The 23,924-nt window shown below is 38.9% G+C and overlaps 3 protein-coding genes across 5 annotated transcripts; 2 read left to right on the top strand and 1 right to left on the bottom strand.

Moving 5' to 3' along the window:
- Window positions 1–829: 829 nt before the first annotated feature.
- On the bottom strand, window positions 830–6,741 carry spast (spastin). Of its 3 annotated transcripts, XR_015719919.1 has the most exons (17): window positions 6,405–6,741; window positions 6,224–6,307; window positions 6,065–6,151; window positions 5,822–5,982; window positions 5,587–5,720; window positions 5,397–5,490; window positions 5,211–5,285; window positions 5,012–5,083; window positions 4,850–4,925; window positions 4,658–4,749; window positions 4,450–4,529; window positions 2,887–2,929; window positions 2,610–2,689; window positions 2,462–2,532; window positions 2,327–2,367; window positions 2,040–2,237; window positions 830–1,309 (listed from the first exon to the last, which is right to left on the bottom strand). XR_015719919.1 is itself a non-coding variant. In XM_006806927.3 (16 exons), exons 1-16 carry the CDS (start codon window positions 6,520–6,522, stop codon window positions 2,112–2,114), a joined length of 1,434 nt encoding a protein of 477 aa, XP_006806990.2. In that variant the 5' UTR covers window positions 6,523–6,741; the 3' UTR covers window positions 1,450–2,111. The 3 variants fall into 3 exon arrangements, 2 of the variants coding, with proteins under 2 accessions (XP_006806990.2, XP_006806991.2); XM_006806927.3 differs by lacking the exon at window positions 830–1,309 and having other exon boundaries at window positions 1,450–2,237; XM_006806928.3 differs by lacking the exon at window positions 830–1,309 and having other exon boundaries at window positions 1,450–2,237; window positions 6,065–6,148.
- Window positions 6,742–9,556: 2,815 nt separating this feature from the next.
- memo1 (mediator of cell motility 1) lies at window positions 9,557–18,331 on the top strand. The gene is made up of 9 exons (XM_006806929.3): window positions 9,557–10,045; window positions 11,294–11,375; window positions 11,465–11,533; window positions 11,727–11,839; window positions 12,290–12,401; window positions 12,847–12,989; window positions 13,109–13,185; window positions 14,314–14,418; window positions 15,803–18,331. The coding sequence occupies exons 1-9, from the start codon at window positions 9,985–9,987 to the stop codon at window positions 15,932–15,934; spliced, it is 894 nt and encodes a 297-aa protein (XP_006806992.1). The 5' UTR covers window positions 9,557–9,984; the 3' UTR covers window positions 15,935–18,331.
- A 2,631-nt stretch (window positions 18,332–20,962) lies between these two features.
- Window positions 20,963–22,989, top strand: srd5a2b (steroid-5-alpha-reductase, alpha polypeptide 2b). The gene is made up of 5 exons (XM_006806930.3): window positions 20,963–21,332; window positions 21,914–22,077; window positions 22,179–22,280; window positions 22,355–22,505; window positions 22,613–22,989. The coding sequence occupies exons 1-5, from the start codon at window positions 21,061–21,063 to the stop codon at window positions 22,677–22,679; spliced, it is 756 nt and encodes a 251-aa protein (XP_006806993.1). The 5' UTR covers window positions 20,963–21,060; the 3' UTR covers window positions 22,680–22,989.
- Window positions 22,990–23,924: the final 935 nt, after the last annotated feature.

Here is a 23,924-nt window from a genome sequence, read left to right as displayed (position 1 = left end):
TGAGAGAACAACATAAAATAGTCCTGCAACAAGTCTGCAATAAAATCTATTTGTTTACTGTCCAGGATAATCTCAGGGGAAGAGTAAACAGCGAGGGGAAAAAAGGTGATGACTAAACCCTAATGCTCTTCATCCCTGTCTGGCATCATGAAAGAAGCTCTTCAGTCATGACATGCAAAATGAAGAAAAAAAAACAACCCCAAAATCCTCACTCCATCCAACAAATCTCCCCTGAGGGAAAGAGAGCAGTCTTAGGTGTGGCTCCAGCTCTATGAGTGAATGTTTTGCATTTTAGCCTCCCCCCTCCCCCCATTTAAAAAAAAGTCTTGAAGCAGTGTGGAAATAAAACTCATAAGAGCTTGAGAAAACTTCATTAACTGCAGAAAATGTTTGCATACGTAGAGTCTGCAAATAGAACTGCAGGAACCAGATGATGCAGCTGCTCGGCCACATAAACCAAAAGCAACACTGCCAGCTGACCATAGGAAGGGCCGTAGGGAGAGAGCTGGAATTTAAGCACACTTTTACAGTGAAACAGATTGGAGGGCACTTAAAAAAAGATCTACAGTCAACCACAAGCATTTATGTTAGCTTGAATCAGCAAAGCTCCCACAGGTGGAACCTCCTGAATAAGCGGAGTTACGCCCGGATAAGAGGTCTTGACCACAGAGCTGCATAATATAACTTCACTTACGACTTTGACTGCATATATGTTCGCACACCCATGAAAATTGCATACTTCACTGATCTGTCAACCTGACAGTCAGCTCAACAGAACATGATTTTTATTCTTATTAACAGCAATTTACTGCATACCACATAACTTTGGTTGCAGGCAAAATAAAAAAAATATGTCAGCTCTAAAAACATGCAGCATGAAGATGCAGAAAGTAGTGTGGAGCAGGCAAAAACCAGATCTGCAGCACCATCTATCTACAAGGGTGAAGTAGGTCAAAAGGCTTCATTCTTCTTTAGTTCACCTCACAGGTCTTCAGGTCTGTCAAAGATGTTTATTAGAAGTGAGAACTTCACTACAATCCTCACGCCTGTAAGCATTAATATTTTAGATCTATTATAACTAGATGATAAAATATATTGTATGTAACAATTAGAATGACAGATACAAGCTGCTATTAAGTTCATGGGCATGTCTGGAGTGCTGCTGATATTAATCTTTTAAGCTCTCTTACTTCCCCAGGGATCACCATAGCAGAAGATGCTCGTGTTTGATTTGGCACAGATTTTCTGACACAAAGCTCTCATTTATCAGAGCTTGGGCTCAGGACAGGACTACACCAGCTTACAATCCCTTAAGGCAAAGGAAATCATTCACATGTAAGGCAAACATGTTAATCACTGCACCACAGGGCTGCTATTGTGACTCAGATACACGTGACATGAGTTTTGCTTGTTTATGAAAGTTATCAGATTTCTGTTATTACCCAGATGTAATGTAATGAATGCATTTATTGAAGAAGGAAAGTGGGAAACCACCACTGCAGTTTGGCTCAGTGAAATAATTTTCAACTTTATGTAACAACACAGCAGTTTACTGAGTCTCCAGCTGTCAAATACAAGTATTAATATCTATAGACGACTGGTGCAGATGGAAAACCTTCATAAACAAACTTATAATACAAAAAAGCCCACATAGGCAACTCTTCTCCCAATTATTGCTCGTGTTATGCATCTAGGCACGGAGAGTGTTAAAGTCAGTACCATCAATGTGTCAGAGTATCAGGTGACTAAATGATGTCATCTAAAAAAGGCGAGGTCACGCTCAAGATTGACTTGCTTCTTTTTGCGAGGCAAGTGGAAAGCTGTCATCTACAGGATGTTTTCAAAAATAAATATTACAATTTCAAGCAGCAATTCAATATTTTAGGTGTGTAAAATTAAAGTTTCAAGAAAGCCCATAAGAATCGTATTAGCAAATTCCTTCTGTCAAACAGAAAAGGATCTGATTATGCATCCAAATGTCCCAACATTCATACATTATTGCTTTAGGGTTTATTCCATGTTTAATTTAATTCAATTACCTGTAGAGGAAATAAAGGTAAATAAATTTGATTTAAATTCAGATTCTTTTCCAGTTGAGATGGTGAGTGAGTTTAAACTGCTGATGTATCACCAAAATCTTTGTTCCATTTGTTGTACATATCAAGAGTTGCTGGACTAACAGTTGGTTTGATTCGCTTCAGAGAATCCTCAAAGTCTTTCTTCTTAATGTTGCGCACCTGTGGATATACACGACAGTATAACTGTACAAACAGTACAAATGAGACATATGTAGGATTGGAAGTACTTTAAAAAGCTATTCTCTCACCTCAGTAGCAGCCATATTACGGACTTGGTCTGGTCCCAACTCTGTGCAAAGCAAAGTTCATATAAACATTAAAGTGGTTGAGCTCATTATGGAAGTATGTGTGACTCTGTGACCAGCATGATAAAAGACTCATACCTCTTATTGGGCCAAGTGCAGCATCTCTGGCTAATGCTGTCAAATCGCTCCCTGAATATCCTGCAGTCACTCTGTGAAGAAAGTTTTGAGGGATTAATGCAAAGTGACATAAAATTATCCCTCTGAAGTCTTCAGAAGTGGAACTCACTTTGCAAGACAGGACAGTTCGCTTTGGCTCAGTGGACTCCCGTGCTTTCCCAAAAGGTTTTTCAGCAGCGTAAATCTTGTCTGGAAGAACAAGAGTTACATCATATACAGTTATTAGATTTAACGGGCAACTGCCTTTTCCTCACAGGGACAGGTAGGTGTTTTTCCCTTAATAAATGAAATAATAATTTTAAAACTGCATTTTGCATTTACTCAGGTTATCTTTATAAACAATTATTTCAGTATATTTGTGTATGTATATTTTTCTATGTATATACCTTCTCATCGGGTAAGGTCACATATACTCTTTTTGCAAAGCGCCTGAAGAACAAAAAACAACAAATGGTTGTGAGTCACACATGAAAATAATCCTCCAACAAACAAAAAATATATTTACAAATTGCTTTGTAAAATGTAAATACAGCCAGAATGCAATGATATGCAAACCTTATTGTATTCATGATTGAATATGGAAAACATAATATACTTAAACTGAGAAAATTTTCCATTTTAAGAAAAATGCAAGGTCATTTTTAATTTGATGGCAGCAACATATTTCAAAACAGCTGCAACTTCTTTTCCCTATTTTTCATTTTATGATGTGACAAATGTTTTCAACTGGTGAAAAGTCCGGACTGCAGGCAGTCCACTTCAGCACCTGGACTGTTCTATGAAGCCATGCTGTTCTAATATATGCAGTATGCAGACTAATATTATCTTGCTGAAATATGCAAGGGCTTCCCTGAAAATTATGTCATGGGAGCATATGTTGCCCTAAAACCTGTATATGCTTTCAGCATTGATGGTGCCTTTCCAGATGTGCAAACTGCCAACACCATAGGTGCTTATGCACCTCCATACCATTAGACATTTGATCTGATTGCTGATAACAAGCCAGATGCTCCATTCTCCTCTTTAGATTCCTCTGATTCTCGATCCATTTTAAATGAACTTTGGCCCTGACAACCCAAACTGTGTTCACAGATCATTTCTGGAAGCAGTGATTTCCATGATAGAATCACGTCTGTTTTTAATGCAGTGCTGCCTGAGGGCTCACACATTGAGTAGATTTTCAGCCTGGTCCCTTGCACACATTTCTCCAGATTCTCTGAGACTTTTAATAAGATTATGTACTATAGATCAGCGGTCCTCAACCACCGTGCCACCGACCTGTAGCGATCCATAAGTCGTTTGGTACCGGGCCGTGAGAGTTGAGACTCGGGTGTGAAATTTATGGTTTGGAGTTTTTATCGTTAACTCGGTATCCCTGGATCTTTTCCCGTGTTGTAGTTGAAAGAAATGTTTACAGCATTAAGGGGCAGAGAGGAGGATGTTACTTTCAGTGTTGTTGGCGTATTTCAGGAAGACGCCGCTAATAAAGTTACACAATTACACAGTGAATTCGCATTTATTATTACATTTACAAAATACCACAGCTTTTGTCTTGGTCGTATCATTTTATTTTGTTGTATTTATCCGCAACACCTTAAAAGGCTTGTCTGTGAAAATATTGGCTGCCATTAAACCGGTCCGTGGCGCAAAAAAGGTTGGGGACCGCTGCTGTAGATGACGAGATGTGAGTTTACACTACTATAATTGGTTCTGAAACTGTAGACTATTTGTAGACAGTATTTTGCAGATTAGTGAAACTATTTACTTCTGAGAAAGCTCTCTAAGAGGATCTTTTTACATCCCATCGTTCTTACTTACGTATGTAGTTGCAAAATTTTCAAATGTTAAAATTTGGCTTTATGAGATCAGAAAATTGATGCATTTTCTTTTGCATTTTACACAGGATTTAAACATTTTTGGAAATGTTAATGTAGAACAGCATAACATACCTTAATATTGCTTCATCGAGCTCCTGGGGCCTGTTAGTTGCTCCCATTACAAGTACCCTGTCATCCCTTCCTGACTGCACCTGAAACCCAGAAGAACTTCAGAGAAAACACCACGGCTCTCCAAGTTAACTAGGATTTGAGCTCCTCTGACAATGTTTGATGAGTGAATTGCTGAGCTCTGCTGTGTTTAACAAATTTCTGAACTTACCCCATCAAACTCAATGAGGAACTCAGTTTTTAAACGGCGAGAGGCGTCGTGCTCCCCCTCCCTCCTTTCACAGAGCAAGCTGTCCACTTCATCTGAGTGTCAAACAGTAAACAGTGAGGTTTATTCATGAGCTGAAAATTTTTGAGATACACTGGTGTTTAAGGCACATCTATTCTTTAGTGTAACACACACCGATGAAGATTACTGAGGGCTGTAACTCTCTTGCAACCGCAAACAGTGCTCGTACAAGCTTCTCGCCTTCTCCCACCTGTGACGACATGAAACATTTAGAAGGAAAAAAATGAGCTAGTAGGCAGAGAGAGCTTATTAAAAACTGTTAAAAGTGTTTCTTACATATTTGGAGGTCAAACTAGCAGCACTGATGTTGAAGAATGTTGCATTAGACTCTGCAGCAACTGCTTTGGCCTTGCAAGAGGAAATAAATGGCTGTGATTCAACTGAGGATAATGAGGGCTATCAACAGCTATATGCAAAATACAAAACAGTTTAAAACATGACTCATATGATTTGTTGTGCTGTAAAATGAACTTACGAGCATGGTCTTCCCATTTCCTGGTGGGCCAAATAAAAGCAAGCCACGTGCAGGAGCTCTCAGACCAGTAAAGAGCTAAACAGGAAAACGTAACAAAAAACAAAAGAAAACTTTGCATCTTAACAAAGAAAAACTTTGAAAGTATATTCATGGTAAGCAGACAGATAAAGGTTAAGAAGTAATAACCTCAGGTCTTAAGGCAGGAAGGATGACAATTTCTTGAAGTGCTTGCTTTGCCAGATCCTGCCCTGCGATGTCATCAAATGACACAGTCGCTCCACTGCAGTGAACAGAGGAAATATTTTAAATGTGCAATACTTTTTTTTTTAATTTCACCCAGGGAAAAATGTCTTGTTGATTGTGATGCTTCTGATACCTGTCTACAATTTCATTCATAATTAAGTTGGCCAGTTTACTGTCCACATTCTTGAAGTTTTTCATATCCCTCTTCGGGGGCTGTTTCACAGCTGCCGGTCTTCCATTCTGAGTTTTTCCCACCCGAGCGGTTGTCTTAGCAGGAATAAGATTGTCCCAGAAAGCATTACACATTAGACAGGTAGCTTCAAATGGCATGTGCCTGCACTATTAAATAACCAAAAAAACCCACAAACCTTTGCATCAGTTAGTCTTAATGAAGGTCTTACAGGAGTGGAGGGTCTGATGGTGGTGGAAACACCTGCGGGTTGACTTTTAGGAACTGACTTTGGCTGTGGAAGAGTATGACGTGATGTCCCTTGGGGGTCATTTCTCCTTTTAGAGGCTAGTGTCGTCTCTGTGAAGGAAGACATTTGATGATCTTAAGCATGCCTTCTCAGCATACATTACGTTGATAAAAATAATCAAGGCCAACTCACCTAAAAGGGTAAGCCTGTCTTTTGCCATGGTGAGGTTGGTGACCATTTTATCCTGAAGTCTCTTTGCTCGGTCATACTGCTCTCCTGCTAAAAAATACACTGAGTATGAAGTTACAGCTGATTGACAGCTCAGAGCATACCTGGATGTATTTGTAATACCTTGCCCAGTGAGCTCTATTGCAATACCCCTTTCAAGCTCAGAAATCCCTTTCTTGTACCACTGCACAGCCTCCTTCTTCTCACCTGTTATGACAGAAAGGATGAGGTGTTTATTACTCTCTTGCACACGTACAACAGCATTTAATAACTCAATACAAAATTAATAACACAATAAACAAACCTGTGTCGTCCTCGTCGATCTTCAGTGCCTTGGATATATACTCAAACGCCTGCTTGTGGATGTTTTTTATAACTTCAGCGCTGTCTTTGGGCTTACTTGCGTTTGTTTTGGTCGACATTACTCTCGCGCTACTTCCCCCCTGTTCTCAGTCATAACACGGTAAGCTAGTCATAAACGAAAACGTTTAGGCTTTAAATCGCATTTAAAGGTGATGCAGTCCTCTTTCTTTGGGACAAAACACAACGCTTTAACTTCATAGAATAAAAATTCTGGCGCTTCGTGACAACACAAACATTTCCAACACAAGCTTCCGGTTTACCGAGCGACCCAAACAGACTCCGCCCCTCTCCGTTCGACGCAACAGAGCAGAGCTCGTCCTCGTGAATGTACCGTTACAATCATTAATGGACATTTTACTAGGTAAACAGAAAATACACTAATTAAAGGTAAAAACAAAAACATATTTTGTTTTATACCTTATATAGTATAAGTAACGCAAAAGAAGCAAAGACAATTTAAAAAAAAAACTTACGTAATTTCCTTTTTATTAAAGAAAAATTATATAGAACAAGAAGTAACTTCCGGTTGAATTCCAGACTAAAAGCATGCGATGTCTGCATATTTCCGGGACACAAACTGAAAATATTTTTTTCTAAAACCTTAATAATGTGCACATACCGGTTCTCTTTAAAACAAACAAAAAAACAAAACAAACAAAAAAAAAAAAGCATGACATTTGTTTCAAGATTACATTTACATACAGGAAGGGTTAGCCATTCAGTCTTTTTTAATTCCACCCATTTCTTATCACAATACCTGTGTTGTGTGCTGCACCCATATGGTTGAATGAAAACCGAATTCAGGTATAACAACATGACTACAGCTTTATTGATAAGTACGTTTTACACGAGTGGCACGAGACTAACCACTGAAGATCAGTGAGACAACTCTGAAGACCAGCTAAAAGTATGTTAAGATAAATAACTGTCATTAGACATTCGTATCAGTGTAATAATGTGCTCATACTGATTTGTGATGCTGATTTTTGTTTGAGAACACAGTGTTCATTGTGTTCATTGTTATCCAAATCAAATCAAATCAAATCACTTTTATTGTCACATCACATGTGCAGGTACACTGGTACAGTACATGTGAGTGAAATTGTTGTGTATATATAATAAAATATATAAAAAATATACAGAGTTGGTTGAGACCCAAAAGCTAAACAGAAAATAAATCTGAAGAGCATAATTATGGTAAACAGAATTAAAAACATTTAGAAGGAATAACCTCAGGTCTTAAAGCAGGAAAGTCGACAATTTCTTGAAGCACTTTTCCAAATACTGTCCTGTACTTGTTACAGCATAGGAGGGCCAGATATCCTTGGAAACATCTGCAGGGTGGATTTTGGAAACTGGCTTTGGTTTTGGAAGGACAAGATTAAGTGTCAGTTGTATCCTCTCCTTTTAAAGGGTGTTTTCATACCTAAATAAGCTGATAAATAAGCTCTTTTCACACAGAGAAAATCCAAGCAAACAAAAATGCGCCACTACAAAGCACATTAGAGTGTTCAGTCCGCTCCAAGCACATCTGGCCAATAAAGCAGATGTGTCTGACCAATAAGCCAATAAGCTGACTGAACTCAAGTTTAACAGGGTTTCACACCTTTGTTGTGAGAATGTCTGTTTGCTTTGTCATATTGATCTCCTGCTAAAATATGAAAGAGGGCATAGGACTTTTAGCTGTATTTTTATCAGTTTTACAGCTTTTCCAATAGACAAAGACCTCCCTCATGGCCGCTCACGCTACACACAGGATCTGAGTAACAAATAAACAATTAAGTTACAGAAGATAATGCTTTCCCCACAATGTACTACAGAGGTTTTTTTTGTTGTTTTTTTTTTTTTTTACTGGGGGTCCACAGTAAAAAGCCCAAAGTGCTGCACTGACTGTATTTTTTTATTCACTATGGCAGCATTTCTTTATCATGGAGAAAAACTGAGACATACTGTTGAAATTTCACTTCTTCCTATATTAAGATAGCTCAGGGATTAAATATGTAGTTAAAACATCTTTCCATTAACAAAAAAGGCAGTTTCTCTGGTACAGACTAAAGTGGACTGTAGGCCCACGACGTAATATGAGTTTGACATCTCTGGTTTAGACAGGTCTTTTTGAAAATAGAGAACACAAGTTTTGTATTTTGTCATCCAGTTTTCTTACAGTATTTAAAAGTAGAATGGGAGAGAGAGCCTTCAGTTTTCAGGCCCCTCTTCTATGGAACCAGCTTCCAGTTTGGACTCGGGAGACAGACACTATCTCTACTTTTAAGATTTGGCTTAAAACTTTCCTTTTTTCTCTAAAGCATATAGTTAGGGCTCAATCAGGTGACCCTGAATCCTCCCTTAGTTATGCTGCAATGGGTGTAGGCTGCTGGGTGATTCCCATGATGCATTGAGTATTTCTTCTTCAGTTACCTTTCTCACTCACTATGTGTTAATAGACCTCATTGCATTGAATCATACTTGTTATTAATCTCTAGCTGTCTTCCACAGCATGTCTTTTGTCTTGTCTTCCTTCTCTCACCCCAACTCTCACTCCAACCCAGATGGCTGGCCCTCCCTGAGCCTGGTTCTGCTGTAGGTTTCTTTCTGTTAAAATTGAGCTTTTCCTTCCATCCTCATAAAGGTGCTTGCTCATACGGGGTCATATGATTATTGGGTTTTTCCTCTGTATGTATTATTGCAGGGTCTACCTAACAATATAAAGTGCCTTGAGGCGACTGTTGCTGTGATTTGGCGCTGTATAAATAGTTGAATTGAATTGAATCTAAAAGCAATTAGTTTTTCAACAGTCACAAATCTCTCATGGTAGCAAACAATGACTGTAGAAATGACTGTTTTCTACAGTCACTGGTAGCAAAAGTACTCTTTTCAATCCTAAGAAGAGGAATAGGTACATTTTGGTGGATGCCCTATTGACGTCCCTGCTTCTTTGCCACGCTGTACCCGCTCACCTGACGGACAGCACAATTTCACAATCAAACAACATCTCAGTAATGGCTACGCCTCCTGGATTTTTTAACCAATCATGTAAAGATGAGCAATCAAACAGCCAATCGGACAGCTCTGACGTCTCTTCGATAACATTTTTTTTCAGACCCGCCCCTTGCCTGGCTTGACAGACAAGTCTGTAATCCTCAGATCCCAACTGTGACATCGCTGCTTTTATTATTACTGTTCTGAGTGTTTCATATCGGCACATTACAAACATTCTGTAATTTGTGCCTTTCCGCATTGCATGCTAATATTAACAGACTTTATGCCAAACGGACCCTAGCTACTCTCCTGGCTAACTTATTAACCGGTAACAACACAAGGGCCATCTGACGGTACACTGAGCTTGTTAGCCAGCTAGCTGCTGATTCTCTAGTCGAACTGCCCTTTGTCTTTTCAGGCAAGTCACCTAGCAGGCGTTGGTTTCTTCTCTCGGGTAGTTAACCCAGGATTTTGGAGTTTTGTTTTTAATTTTTCGCCTGACAGGAGTGAAGCAAACCAAGATAGGCGGCTTGGGAACCAAGATGTCGAACCGAGTGGTGTGCAGAGAAGCAAGTCACGCCGGGAGCTGGTACTCTGCTTCGGGTAACTGTCAACGAAGCATCATCCGCGTTAGCACACCGTGTGCTAGCTGGCAGTCTTATTTGTTTGTTTTATGCTTTGTGTTCTATTAGTTTTTGAGGCTTCTCATTATGCGTAACTTACTGGCTTTGTAACTGGGCTCCCGGTGGCTTGCCACCGCAGCAATTGTCAGGGCTGTAACGTTAGTCCATCCGATTTTTTTTTAAGTCGGCTAACTAACTGTTATTGACTGCCGTCTCCGTATTATCCCATTTGGTGTACGATTGGTTTGAACTTGTTCAGCACCTCCTCCTCGGATAGTGCGTGGAAATGTCAAAACAAAGCATTTTTGACTATCAACTCAACCAACGCTAACTTGGCTAATATTGCAGAACTTCCTGGCCTACGTGCTAGCTAGCCAGCTACACTTAAGATTTTCCGAAGCTGATTACCTACATTAACTTATGCGGTTATTGTCATTATTGTGTTCTTGTTGGTGTCTGCCCCTGATCCGCTTAAGTTATGTGTACAAATGCTCCCTGCCACAGAACAAAGGATTGGGTAGGGCAGGGCAGAAAGCTGAAGGTTCATGTTGCACCCCTTCCCCCATTTCACAAGCTGTACGCTAGTTTCTTTTTTTAATTAAATCCCAAAAGGCTGCCCGATTATCCATTAGAAACTGGCATTTACAATCCTTTTTGAGACAACATATAAAGCAGATAAATACTCAAAACCACAAATGCCGAGCTAACATTGATTACCGTGATTCTGGTTGTTTTTCTAACAAATCATTCAGCTCTGTGTGCTGTTAATGTTGTCAACTATTGACACTGGTAAACATGAACTTAAGTAGTTTATACTGTAATATAGGCATTGTATTCCAGTGTAGTTAATCACGTTTAGTAAAGTTAAAATTGGATTATGACACATTATAATGAGCTCCAGCTTTACAATGACAGTTGCCCAGCATATAAAAGATTGACAATACTATGTTAGGCTTTGTCAAGATGGGCTCTTATCCATTTCTTTTCCGTTCCAAAATAACTGACAAGGAATAATGAACTGCTGTCACAGCTGGATTTCAGCCCAGTGCATTGCTATCACAGTGAGACATTGGTAGGGATCTAAAATGATTGTAGCCTTATCAAAGTGTATTTGGACTAATTCTACAATTATCATTTGATTTTGTGACCCCTCTTTATTCTAGTGTTAGTCTATTCTAGTGAAATATGTATACGTATATATCTTTTTTTTTTTTGTTTACTTTTTCAGGATCCCAGCTGAATGCACAACTAGAAGGCTGGCTGTCTCAAGCACAGTCCACCATCAGACCCGCTAGAGCCATCATAGCACCGTAAGCACACATTGACAAACAGAAGGAAAATGTCTTCTGAATGTGTTCAATGCCTTCTTAATTGTAATATGGCTTGTTTTTGTTTGTAGCCATGCTGGGTATACTTACTGTGGTGCTTGTGCAGCACATGCCTACAAGCAGGTTGATCCCTCTATTACGTAAGTGATTCTGTTTTCTAGCACTCTTCCTCATTTAAGAAGATGCTTTGCATGATTGTTTATCTTAAGTCCACTTTTTCCACAGACTGAGTAGATGTGAGTGTAGATAGCAGAGTACAGAAATGTTGGTGCTGTGCTTTTTGCGAAAACAGCTAATGAAACAGCTAATGAAATTAGTTCTGTTGCCCTTCAGTCGTAGGGTGTTCATCCTGGGACCTTCACACCATGTGCCCCTCTCTCGCTGTGCCCTGTCACCTGCAGACATCTATAGAACGCCCCTCTATGACCTGAGAATCGACCAAAAGGGTATTCACTGTTTTCAAATATGTCTTACATCTTAACTTGTGCTATAATTTATTTATAGGTATTTTGCACATCCTCATAAAAGGTGTTTTGAGGATGTGCGGTGATGTGAGGTAGTAACATGACAGTTTGGATAACATTTACAGTGTAAATGTCATGTTTTGTGCCAAAAGCAAAGTGAAGAACATTTTATTTGGAGTCATTTCTCTTAAAAATGTGAAATGAAGCAAGTACAGAGCTTCAACATACAGACCTTATGCCAGTTTGGCAGGTGATACACTTTTAATGATCCTCCAGTGACCAGACCTTGCCTTGACTCTGTGGTCAGGGCTTTTTTTTATTTTTTAGATTTTCCTCAGCTAAGCACTTGTCAGAATTCTAATCTCACTGACTTTATCAGTAGTCGTGACTATGAAAAAATTCACAAAATAAAGTGAAATCTCTCTCTTTCAGTTTATGCTGACCTCTGGAAAACTGGGTTGTTTGAGAGAATGAGTCTGCAGACAGACGAAGATGAGCACAGTATTGAAATGCACTTGCCTTACACTGCTAAAGCCATGGAGAGGTAATGCACATGAGACTGACATTAATTCAAGTGGAGAATCAATCTATGCATTTAAAGGGAACTGTCTGACAGATTGAAGCTTTTTCTTGACTGTTTCTGACAAAAGTGAATACAAGGTACAACAGCTTTGTTACTTCTGTTCTCTTATTTTCCTTGACTTCCTATTCTATGCACCAGGCACTATTGTAAACCAGAATCATACTGGTGCAGGGACACATGGATGTGCATAATTTATACAACCTTCTGTTAGGTTGGCTGGAGACAGAGCCATTTTCATGGTTCTGTAAAACAGGGATCATGTAGTAGAACTTGAACTGAGCTACGTGACTCCATAATGGGAAATAACAAGTTGAAATCACACCATTGATGTTGACCAGTGAGACTAAAGTCACAAAGTTGATGTTTTTAGCATGTAAAAGTTAAGTTATTATTATTGATGTTGCAGCCACAAAGACGAGTTTAGCATCGTGCCTGTGCTGGTGGGTGCGCTGAGTGAGTCAAAGGAACAGGAGTATGGGAAGCTGCTTAGCAAATACCTGGCAGACCCTTCTAACCTTTTCATTATCTCATCTGACTTCTGCCATTGGGGTATGTACTGACATGACACACTGAAAACAGCAGTTTGTGATGCAAGGATAATTTGGTCTAAATGACATAATTACTTGACTGTACCCAGCTGTGTACTGCGGTGTGTTTCTCTCTTGAAGGTCAACGGTTTCGCTATACATACTATGATGAATCTCAAGGGGAGATCTACAGGTCTATTGAGCATCTTGATAAAATGGTAACTACTGAGATATGTAAGATATAACATGTAATATAAAATGTTGGGGAAAAAAGTAATTGTAAATTTTTTTTCAATGAAAATAATAAATTTTATTTCACTGAGAAAAAACACTTTCATTGGCCACATGCACGGCTGCTGTGGGTAATTAAGCACATATAAAACGCGCCCAACCAATAAAAGGTATTGTACATGGTATTTTGAAAATCTCATGGCCTTAATGAGACAGTTTATTTGCTTGTACAAGTTAAAGATTAACTAAATTTAATGATAAAAAAAAACCTACCGAATAGCAGAGAAGATTTATAGATTTTTCTTAGTTTTTTTTCATGATTTTTTGTGATAAACTCCAAAATAATTTGTATATCAATTAAGTACAGTATATAATGGACTCTGATAAGACTGATTTATTGTTATATTGGTAGGGGCTTAGATATTGGCCATTTAACTACTTATGGATATCAGTATCTGCATTTATAACTGCCAATTAATGAAAATGTGAAAAGTGAAGAAGAAAAGGGAGACGTCATTCAACCACGCACAATTTGTCCACTAGAGGGCCCTTACCAATTTACTGTGAAAGCAAAAAAACTACACTGCCATATTATCACTGATATTATTCACTATTACTGAATTTCCCGGAGGAACCCACCCGAGGGATTAATAAAGTTTCATCTAATCTAATCTATCATAGTAAGGACTCAAATTTACATATAACCATGTGTGACTATGAGTGTGTGTCTCAAAGAAAAACAATTATTGGCCAATATATAGAATTTTTAAATTACACAGTATCAGTGTGAAAAATCTTATATTGGTCAGCCTCTAGTATATTACAGGAATATAAAAAAGGAACGTGAATATCCACGCTGATTTTCACTGCAGGGTTTCTGATTAATGACAGTTGCATTCCGCTTATCGAAGATCGTTTTATTGCGCATGCTGATTCATTGTCATGACCTACTTGGCCAGTCGCAACACCTAATGGAACTGAAACATTATGAGTGTTATTCATTTCACTTATTATTCCTGCTGTGGCGAGTCATAATGTGTTCTTATCCAAAAAAGATACACATTTTTGCAGGTATGAGGGTACATTTAAGGTTTAATTTCTTTCTGTCTGTCAAGGGGATGGGCATTATAGAGCAGCTGGATCCCATGTCTTTCACCAACTACTTGAAGAAGTATCGCAACACCATATGTGGGCGTCACCCGATTGGAGTGCTGCTAAATGTAGGTAACCCAGGAAAAAGTCTTACCAAGTGTATTTCACTCACACTCGTGTTATTAGGTACACCCCCTTAATTCTTCATTACATAGATTCAGGATATTGACATGGTGTGGATGTCATTTGAATACAGTGAACTCAGTGTCATGTTTAAGAAACCAGTTTGAGATGATTTGAGGTTTGTGACATTGCACGTTATCCTTCAGCCATCAGAAGATGGGTACACTGTGGTTAAAAAACAGATAACCATATGTTTGCACATACTCAGAAAAAATACTCACACTGTGGCGTTTAAACAATTCTCAGTTGACACTAAGGGACCCAAGGTGTGCCAAGCAAATACCCCATACACCATTAAGCAAGGATTATACTTTCTGCATCCGTGAGTTCACTTGGGTCCCACTCACATCAATTTTGTCATCAAACAGTTTACTGAAATTGAGGAATTTCGATGAGCATCCCTAAATAAGAGCCTCAGTTTTCTGTTCTTGGCTGACAGGAGTGGCGTCCTGTGTGCTCTTCTGCTGCTGTAGCCCATCTGCTTCGAGGTTCGACTTGTTGTGTGCACAGAGATGCTCTTCTGCATACCTTGGTTGTAACTAGTTGTTGTTTGAGTAGATGTTGCCTTTCTATCAGTTTGAAGCAGTCTAGTCATTCTCCTCTGACATCAACAATACATTTTATTTCTTTTTCGAGCCATTCTCTCTGAACTTCATGTCTGTGTGCCCAAATGCACTGAGTTACTGCCATCTGATTGCCTGATTACATATTTGTGTTTGTGTTTATTTGTTTTTTGTGTGTATATAACAGTCGTTGATGAAATTCATGTTGTGGGCTGACTTTATTTATATTTTGACTGATAACTCCCAAGTAGAGAACCTTCAATGAAATGAGGTTTAAACTACATGTTTTAATCAAGAAGTCAGCATCCTCATCAGCTTTTCTATACAAGAAACACAGAAAATACAGAATCTGGATTCATCTTGAGGTGATCATCCAGAAAATCCTAAGGAAATATTACGCTGTTATTTGATTTTAATATAACCTTTCAATGTAACCTCTAGTCCCACATGTATGACATCCTTCTGGGCTCTGGAACCAGTGTTTTCCAGGTAGTCCATTCGTCATGACACCCCTATATTTCTTGTTTGTTTTTATTTTATTTGGAAAAGCTAAATTAAGATGTGACATAAGGAGGATAGGTCTTAGTGCTACTCAGGTCCTCTGGCCAATGGTCAGTTGACATTCAGGATCCAAATTCATGTCCTTGTCGAGAATAATTCCCTAAAACGAGCCAATCTGTCGTCGTTATCGTCTTTGTTTGTCTAAAGACTCTTGGTGTGTCTTATGATGTGAATTAGTGCCTAAGTGGATTTTGCTGTTTTGCAGGCTGTGGCTGAGCTGAGGAAGTCTGGTCTAGAAATGAACTTCACTTTCCTGAACTACGCCCAATCAAGTCAGTGCAGGAACTGGCAGGATAGCTCCGTGAGTTATGCTGCTGGGGCACTCATCGTTCATTGAGGTCAACTTTTTGCAGGGGCCACAGCAACGCCGCCACCCTGCCCTTACTATCTATCGCCATAACCCGACCCAGACACCCTCCCTCTCACCCCCTCCCCCAGTTATGCCCACTATTTGCAGGAAGGACCTAGACACTCAAAGCCAATACAGTCTTCTTTCTGTCTCTCCCTCAGCTCTCCTCTGCCTTTTCTCCGCCAGTTTGAAGTGTGTCTCAGAGCTTTTGGTTGAAACATTTTGCTTGAAGTGCAGTTTTGAGATTTTGTAGGAGCAAATGGTTAGTGGAGATGGGAAGAGTATGTAGTGTTTTGGCTTGGAGTAAGCAATGAGAGGGGAAAAAATAATCTTATTTAGGTTTTTGCAAGGACTGTAGTCCTCTTAGTTCCCTTTTGTTTTCCTGACTAAACAGATTTGAGTTGTAAAAATGCAATCTTTATATTTGGACTCAATCTGTTCTCTTGTAATTTGCCTCAGAATAAGAATTAAAATAAAACTGCAGATATTAATGGAGACTATTTAAATGTTGCCAGATGAAAATGGAGTGTTTTGGCTGACTGCTTCAAGCTACATGCGATTTAAACTTTGAAAACAGTGTCATAGGTAATTACTACCATTGCTCAGCACGTGTTGTAGTTGCTAACAAAGGGCTGCACCCAACAAAGTTCACTAACCCCCCTTACTGTACAAAACCAAAAACAATATTATTATCCTTTTAGTTTATTAAACACAATATTTTAATCATATTTTATTCCTTTTGTTTTCCTTATTTAGTAGTTTTAGATGTGATGATATTTACTCAGTTAGTGTGTAGGTTTGAACAAAAGCCGAGTCGTCACTTGAGCTCTAAAGCCATCAGCCAGTTTGCCCAGTAAACTAGTGTATACAAACACCGCTTCCTGACTACAATCCCATGCTTTCTAGCATGCTAGAGCCAAACTGCAGTTATGTAGAAATACAATCAACGGTGGATATTGTGTACGTAAGTCCATCTATGAGACGTCCAGTCTCCGTTTACAACTCCACCCCGACTTCCTGTAGTTGCTGAACGGTCAGAAAAGGAGAAAGACAGTTTTGTTACACATTCAGCAACATTTCTTTTTGTCTAAACAACAGGCAAAGCACTGAAGACCACAATGACTTGCTTAAATAAGATCTGTACCTCTCCCCAGTGCAATGCGTGGTAAACCTTATTTGGATTTTTTTGATTGAGGAATGCCAAAATTTATTGGAAAAATGTAAGTTTTCATCCCTATATTTGGTTTACAGTTTTGAGAATTCATTTCAGAATTACTAATGTGACAGTGCAAGTGTCTCTTAGGCAAGTACTGTGCACAAGGCAATTAAAGATGGCTCGAGTATTAATATCAGCACAAATGCTTTCCTGGTAGTTTTAGCAATCTACCCGGTGTTGCTCCCTGCTACATTTTGGATTTATCAGAAGTGTCAAGCACAAATATTTTATTTACTAACAAGCGAAATAGTTGCTGCCTGAAATAATTCAGTTTCCAAAGGAATGCTACATGCAGACCCACCCCAGTGATTCTTAGTAGCAGTTTAGGCTTTTAGTACCAGTAACGATAATAGGCAGCACACAAGTGTCTACTGTCCTGTTGTTTAAGATTGGAACGTCACTTTTCTCTGACTTTTGCTGCTAAAGTTGAATATTCCTATTTAAGCAAAGCAGTCCTCTAACATTAGCCCCTCCCCTCTTGGCACCAAAAGAGGCACCACACTCAGCATTAAACTACAGCATCTGTTCGAATGAAGTGGGCACAGACTGAAAGATGAAATCCCAGAATGGCTTGACCTCTATTGCTAATTTAAGGGAAACTAGTAAAGCATGACACACTGTGCTATTGTGCCTTTTATCACTGTTGCACATATTCATATAAAGCATATTCTCACTTTTAGTCTTATTTTAGAATGTGTACTTGAGTTTTGTTTTTTCTCACGTGTACCCTCCCCTTTGCCTATTGCCCGACGGTGTCTCCAGCTCGCCCGACACACCAGGAATATTCTACCTGTCCCCCCGTCATCCGTTGGTCTAAAATGGCACCAACTGTTATCTCCTTTCTCCAGCAGGGAGTGGTATTCCTCTTTCTCCTAATCACCTCATTCCTGTAGAGAGAGACAAAGGCTAAACCTCAACACTGTTCATTTTCTGTTATATGAATATTTGTTTGTCTTTTAGAAATGTTTTTTGTATTTCTTGTTTGTTTGTTTTTTTCTTTTCTTGGTTTGAGAATTGGAACTTACACGTCACAGACCTAAAAATATACTACTTAACTACTCCCTTAATGGAGTTTTTTTGATCTCAGGTTCCACTGGTAAAGCATCCCAAAAGGCTCTTCAGATGAGGCCGAGGATTCATGTAACAAAATGAGTAAAATGTACTGAAAAGCTTGTCTGCTCTGGTGTCTCGTTCTTCTGGTTTTTACAATCACACAAAACGCACTGATCTCATACATCCATGTAACTTCTCAGTTACTGACTACATTGAAACCAATTATGTTTTTCAATACCAAACACTCATTTTCACCCCAGTTTACCAACTAACAGACATAAGCGAACAATAGGTTTACAGTGCGGCTTCTACAATAGACATCCTGTGCAAACTACATCAGTCATGAAGCAATTTTAAGGCCAATGTCACCAACAGGGGGAGGCAGGTTGTAGGAGGAACACGGTAACATGACAACACTAGTGTGTTTCTTTTGGGAAGTGAAATATGTGAGGACTTCAATAGTCAAGTTTTTGTTTCAGATAGGAACCGATTCCACTTTGTGGTCATTTTCAAGGCTATAGTTTGAGTTGGTGTTAAATTGTACTGTTATACTGGGAATTATTTGCTATTTAGCCCATTCTTACTAATGGAGAGATAGTGGACAGAATATTACAAACACTAATCTGAAACTCTTTCAGCATCAATTGATCATTAAGTACTTTTTCAAATAGGAAGGACACATTCTGGAGCAGTTTTACTACACTATAAGGTTTCCAAAATGTACCTAATAAAAAGGCAGCCGATTGTGCTTGTGTGTATTTGCACAAAACTACTACAGATTGTGTTGCTTTTTAAGTCTACCTTGCTTTATAGTACATATTTCTACTAGTTTTTACATATTTGACCATTGAACTCAAATTAATTTTTTTTTTTTAAAGAAAATGTGTCTATATAAGTGCTTTAGCTGTGACTTGACTAATGAACTCGGATGCTAGAAAGCTGCTGCTGGTTCCTTACTCATCCCATTTTCACACCAGCAGCATTTGATCAGTTGTAGAAGGAATCATAGTACAAGTTGAAGTTAACAAGAATTCTAGCCACCAAAATGCAATGCTAAGTCTTTAGTTACCCTTCACTTTTTAATTAACTTGGTTGGGTGATTATTTCTTTGTTGTAACCTTGCTTCTGGGCAATAAATCTTGCACCGTTCAAAAGCCTGTTTATTTCCCCTTAAATGGTCCCACATTTGTGGAGATGCATTTGCGGGTTGTGCACATGAAAAACTTGCCAAATCATCTCTGCCAATGCCAAACAGCTTATTCTGCTGTTGACTCTTGTTTGGTGTCGTTTATTGGACTGGATCACTGAAGTCTGAAGAAATAACACCAAAAAAAGAGTGAATAGCAGAATAAGCTGTTTGGCATTGGCAGAGATGATTTGGCATCAACAAAAAAATTTAGCAAGAATTTCATGGACTCAGCCCACATACTCAACTTTGCTTCTCAGCCCAATTGTATCCCCTTAATGCCCTTAACTTACTTTTTTATGTGTAGTTTATTTTGCTTTCAAGGAGGCAGACTTTGTTATTTTTGGTGCAAAAGTTGCTCAGGCTCTCTGAAGGTCTTTTGGACCTTTTTCAGAGGAACTTTTTTGTTTGTTTGTTTTGTTAAGCCACTTAATACTGACTTATTATTAAATAGACATAAAACAGGCAACATAGGTACTTTGTTGCCAGCGGCCCGTCACAAATACACATAATTATTTCACATCTCTTTGGTTGAATATATGAAAGAAGCTCGGAGAACTCTTCTTGAAGACTACTTAAAGAAATGACAAGAAAATTTGACAGAGATATAAATGGCATTTCCATGTATGCTTGCACCTTTCAGTTCATTGCTGCACCTATTTCCCATTTTCCTAGCAAAGGTTAAAGAAATGAGGGGTGGTTTGATACTTTTACACAGTATGTTTACTGGGGAATGAACATCAAAGACAATACAAGTTAAATGGTGTTGCACAGAGTGCTGAATTTTTATATGTTTCCCTCATTTTCACATGTATTTAGAATCCATGTGAAAATGAGGGAAATGTATCAAATTTCTACATTTGCTACATTTCTACATTTCCTGATCTGAAAGAACAGGTTCTGATGTTCTGTAAAAGTGACCTAGCTGTGTGCTTGTTATGGTTTTATTGAGGCCGAATGCTTCAAATGATTAATTTCAGTACTATATTCATACCGAGTTGAACATACCAAAAAAAAAGAACTTTTTATGCAAATTCATATCATATATATCATCTGATCACTGAACCCTGAAACTAGGTACATTTATATAATCTATAATCAAGATTATAATCTGGACTTTGACTTTGCTAGGAATTTTTGATGACTTCAGTCAGTCCTCCTGTGCCAGCTGTAACCTCTTGATGGTATTTAGTAGGAGATAAACTCTTACTCTAAAGCTACAGGACTCTGAACATTTACCCTCATGCCTTTTACTTATCACTTGGAAATACAAGAAGAGCAACATAACTGAAGTGCACTTCAGGGTTTGCCATGTGCATCTGTAAGCAGTGGTGGTTTTGAGCACTTTGGTTACCTCTCATACTCGAACTTGTGGTGATTCTTTTCATGTGTGTTACAGCTTTTTGGAAATGTGACAGTTTAACATCAAAATGTCTTCCAAGACAGAAAAGGCTAATCAAGACATTGCCTCTAGCAATGTTTGTACCAACACTCTGAAACCTCAACCTGTCAACAGCCTGATGAACACACACACCTCTTTCTTTATTTTGGGAGGAGTCTGCAAGGCGGTTTACATCCATTGAGCTTCATACATATGCTTAGTTCGCGAGTGGAAACGGTCACAGCAGTTTTTACCGGCTGAGGCGAACACTTGCTAGGATGCACTGCCATCAGGACTTGGTGAGCTTTCTCAGCTGTGGACTTATTCTGGTAGGAGTTTGTCACCTGGTTTATCACAGGAAGTCACAGAGCTCCTATGGACGCTACATGGCATGCCCTCCTGCTAGAACGGTTCCTGCTAGACTAGCCTGGTTCCTTCAGGAGATGCCGGCTTTCATCATCCCTCTACTTTTAATGCTCACCACGCACAAATCCACAATTATGGGGAAGTACCTGCTGCTAGCGACCTTTTGCGTGCACTACTTTCAAAGGTAAAAGCAGAAAAACAAGTCAGCTTTGTGCCACTTGATATGCATGTGAAGGGAACAGGGAACATGTATTCACGACAGTAAACAATGTGTGTATTCCTATTTAATCTTTCCAACGTAAGAGATCGACTTTGATGTTATTTAAAAAAAGGAAAGTTAAAATCCCTCTTCTCTAACAGTTTGTCTTTTCAGTTTTACATAAAACAACAAAGACGTGGCGTAATCATCTTTTAGCTGCTGGATGTACATTACGTATTGAGACATTTAGTGAAAGCAAGACACAAAATTTCAGATGGGGACCTAAAAAGCAAAAGAAAAAAACAAAAGGAGGTTTGAAAAGGATTTTTCCTGCTGCTATAATTCAAAACAACACTCTGAGGAATGCTTTCCTAACCTCCCATGACGAGTGGAGCTTAGTGGCACCATTTTAGTTTTCACCTTAATGCCAAATCATTTATACAGTGTGCTTCCAGTGGTTTGTAAAAACACAGCTTTTTCTGCATGTACCAGCATGGAAAAAATGCACAATTATCCCCGTCTTTCACCACCCCTGCTGCATCTACCATTTTGTTCTCCAATCATAGAACATTTGTGTACTCGCTATTGATGAGAGGAAAGCCTTTCCCGCTGAGTGTGATGGTGACAGCGGGTTTGTTCTGCGCTCTAAATGGTTTCCTGCAAGGACACTACCTGCTGCATTGTGCCCAGTTTGATGATGAGTGGTTTACGGGTTATTGCTTTAAAATTGGTAAGTGGAATATTTACTCTTTGGATGTGAAAGTCAGAATCTAATTGTATTTTTTTATAGGTTTCATATACTGAGAATTCTTTTTTTGTTGTTGTTTTCAGGTTTACTGCTGTTTTACATCGGCATGGCCATTAATATTCACAGCGACTTTATTCTACGCAACTTGAGGAAACCAAAGGAAGTAATATACAAGATTCCTACTGGTAAGAGACAGATTACAAGTGAGCAAACTCCCACTGTGCTTGTATTAACCTGCAGTCTACTTAATCTCCTGCAGGAGGTCTGTTTGAATATGTGTCTGGTGCCAACTACTTAGGGGAGATTGTGGAGTGGTTTGGGTACGCTGTAGCCACCTGGTCTTTTCCAGCACTCTCATTCGCTCTGTTCACCCTCTGCTTCATTGGACCAAGAGCCTACTACCATCACAGGTGCCTAAGATATTGATGTGAAGGAGTCCTGACACAAATACTAACCCCTCAACTAAGGATTTTACCCACATGCTGTTTCTAAACCGTTGTTGTTTCTTCTGTTGCAGGTTTTATCTTGAGAAGTTCAAAGACTATCCCAAGTTTCGAAAGGCTTTAGTTCCTTTTATCTTCTGAGGGAAAACGTTCATGTATTGCAAAAAACTGTTTACCGTGGTCTATAATATGTTATACAACATTGTTATTAGTGAGGCCTTAACGTGGAATAGTCTAGTTAGCTTGGTTTAGTTAGTATTTGTATTTAAGAAGGTACCGAGGTGAAGTATATCAATAGTATTTGCAGCTTGTGAAATTTATGCATGATGTATTAATAAATGTATTTGTCTTGTTTCTTACTGATACTCATACAACCGAGTTTCCAAAAGTCAGGAATGCTGTTTGAAATTAAATCAAATGTAAGAATCCACTGATTACCAATTTTACCAATCTTGCTTCAAAACTGCTGGTGCCATAATTTTTGGGACAATGTCACAGCTTTTGTAATTTTGTCTCCGTAGACCATCACAGTGGGATTAAAACTAAACAAAAAGATGTTAGTTTCAACTCAAATGGTGTAACAGCAATAGGACCATAGCCCACCATTTTCAGTTGTTGTGAAAGTAATTGGAAACTTAACTGACAGCCAGTTTCAGTAGGTCAGGTGAGACCAGTTCTGTGACAAATGAGATAGATAAGAGATTTGGAGTCGATCCAGTTGTTGAACTCGACACTGGAACTTAACATGAGGTCTAAAGACATGTTGATGCAAGTGAGGCCCTCATGAGGCTGAAAAAAGGAAAGTATAAATTAAAAACAAACCTCTCTGTTTAAGAATGTACCAGCAAAATGAAACGCCCACAGAAGGCAATTACAGTATGTGATGACAAATTCCTTCTTTGATTAAGAAAAACAACTTCTCCACCAGTGGAAATGTGCCACTAGTATTTAATGATGATGTAACTGCTGACAGAAGTAGCAGGATGAATTGTGAAGCGTACAGGCCAATACTCTCTGCTCCAACTCAGCCAGATGTTGCAAAACTGATAAGAGACCCTTTCACAGTGCAAATGGAAAATAACCCAAAGGCTACTGCCAAAGAAAGACAAGAGTTTCTCAAGGCAAAGACATGGAATATTCTTCAATGGGCAAGTCAGTGACTTGATCTCAACCCAACAAAGCGTGCTTTTCAGTTACTAAAGACAAGACTGAAGGCAGAAAGTCCCACAAACATGCAGGAACTGGCTGCACTGAAGGCCTGGCAGACTATTGATGTTACCTAATACCGTTTGTGAGCCACGGTTCAAATTCAAAGACTATCCCAACTTTCGAAAGGCTTTGTCCATAGGCTCTAGACTTCAAGCAGCCAGTGACTACACTGGCTAC

This window comes from Neolamprologus brichardi, chromosome 13 (genome assembly GCF_056152115.1).
Source record: "Neolamprologus brichardi isolate AB-2024 chromosome 13, ASM5615211v1, whole genome shotgun sequence".
Classification (NCBI taxonomy): domain Eukaryota; kingdom Metazoa; phylum Chordata; class Actinopteri; order Cichliformes; family Cichlidae; genus Neolamprologus; species Neolamprologus brichardi.
The sequence above is the reverse complement of the archived record's forward strand: the minus strand, read 5'-3'. Positions and strand labels throughout refer to the sequence as shown.

Bases quoted from the DNA above. Each gene is read 5' to 3' on its own strand.
- memo1 (XM_006806929.3), top strand. From the start codon at position 9,985: ATGTCGAACCGAGTGGTGTGCAGAGAAGCAAGTCACGCCGGGAGCTGG. The intron at 12,990-13,108 runs GTATGTACTGAC...TCTCTCTTGAAG, and splicing joins ATCTGACTTCTGCCATTGGG to GTCAACGGTTTCGCTATACA. The intron at 14,419-15,802 runs GTAGGTAACCCA...GCTGTTTTGCAG, and splicing joins CGATTGGAGTGCTGCTAAAT to GCTGTGGCTGAGCTGAGGAA.
- spast (XM_006806927.3), bottom strand. From the start codon at position 6,522: ATGTCGACCAAAACAAACGCAAGTAAGCCCAAAGACAGCGCTGAAGTT. The intron at 5,983-6,064 runs GTGAGTTGGCCT...CTTCCTTCACAG, and splicing joins AGACAGGCTTACCCTTTTAG to AGACGACACTAGCCTCTAAA. The intron at 2,690-2,886 runs GTATATACATAG...TTGTTCTTCCAG, and splicing joins TGACCTTACCCGATGAGAAG to ACAAGATTTACGCTGCTGAA.
- srd5a2b (XM_006806930.3), top strand. From the start codon at position 21,061: ATGCACTGCCATCAGGACTTGGTGAGCTTTCTCAGCTGTGGACTTATT. The intron at 22,078-22,178 runs GTAAGTGGAATA...TGTTGTTTTCAG, and splicing joins GGGTTATTGCTTTAAAATTG to GTTTACTGCTGTTTTACATC. The intron at 22,281-22,354 runs GTAAGAGACAGA...AATCTCCTGCAG, and splicing joins AATATACAAGATTCCTACTG to GAGGTCTGTTTGAATATGTG.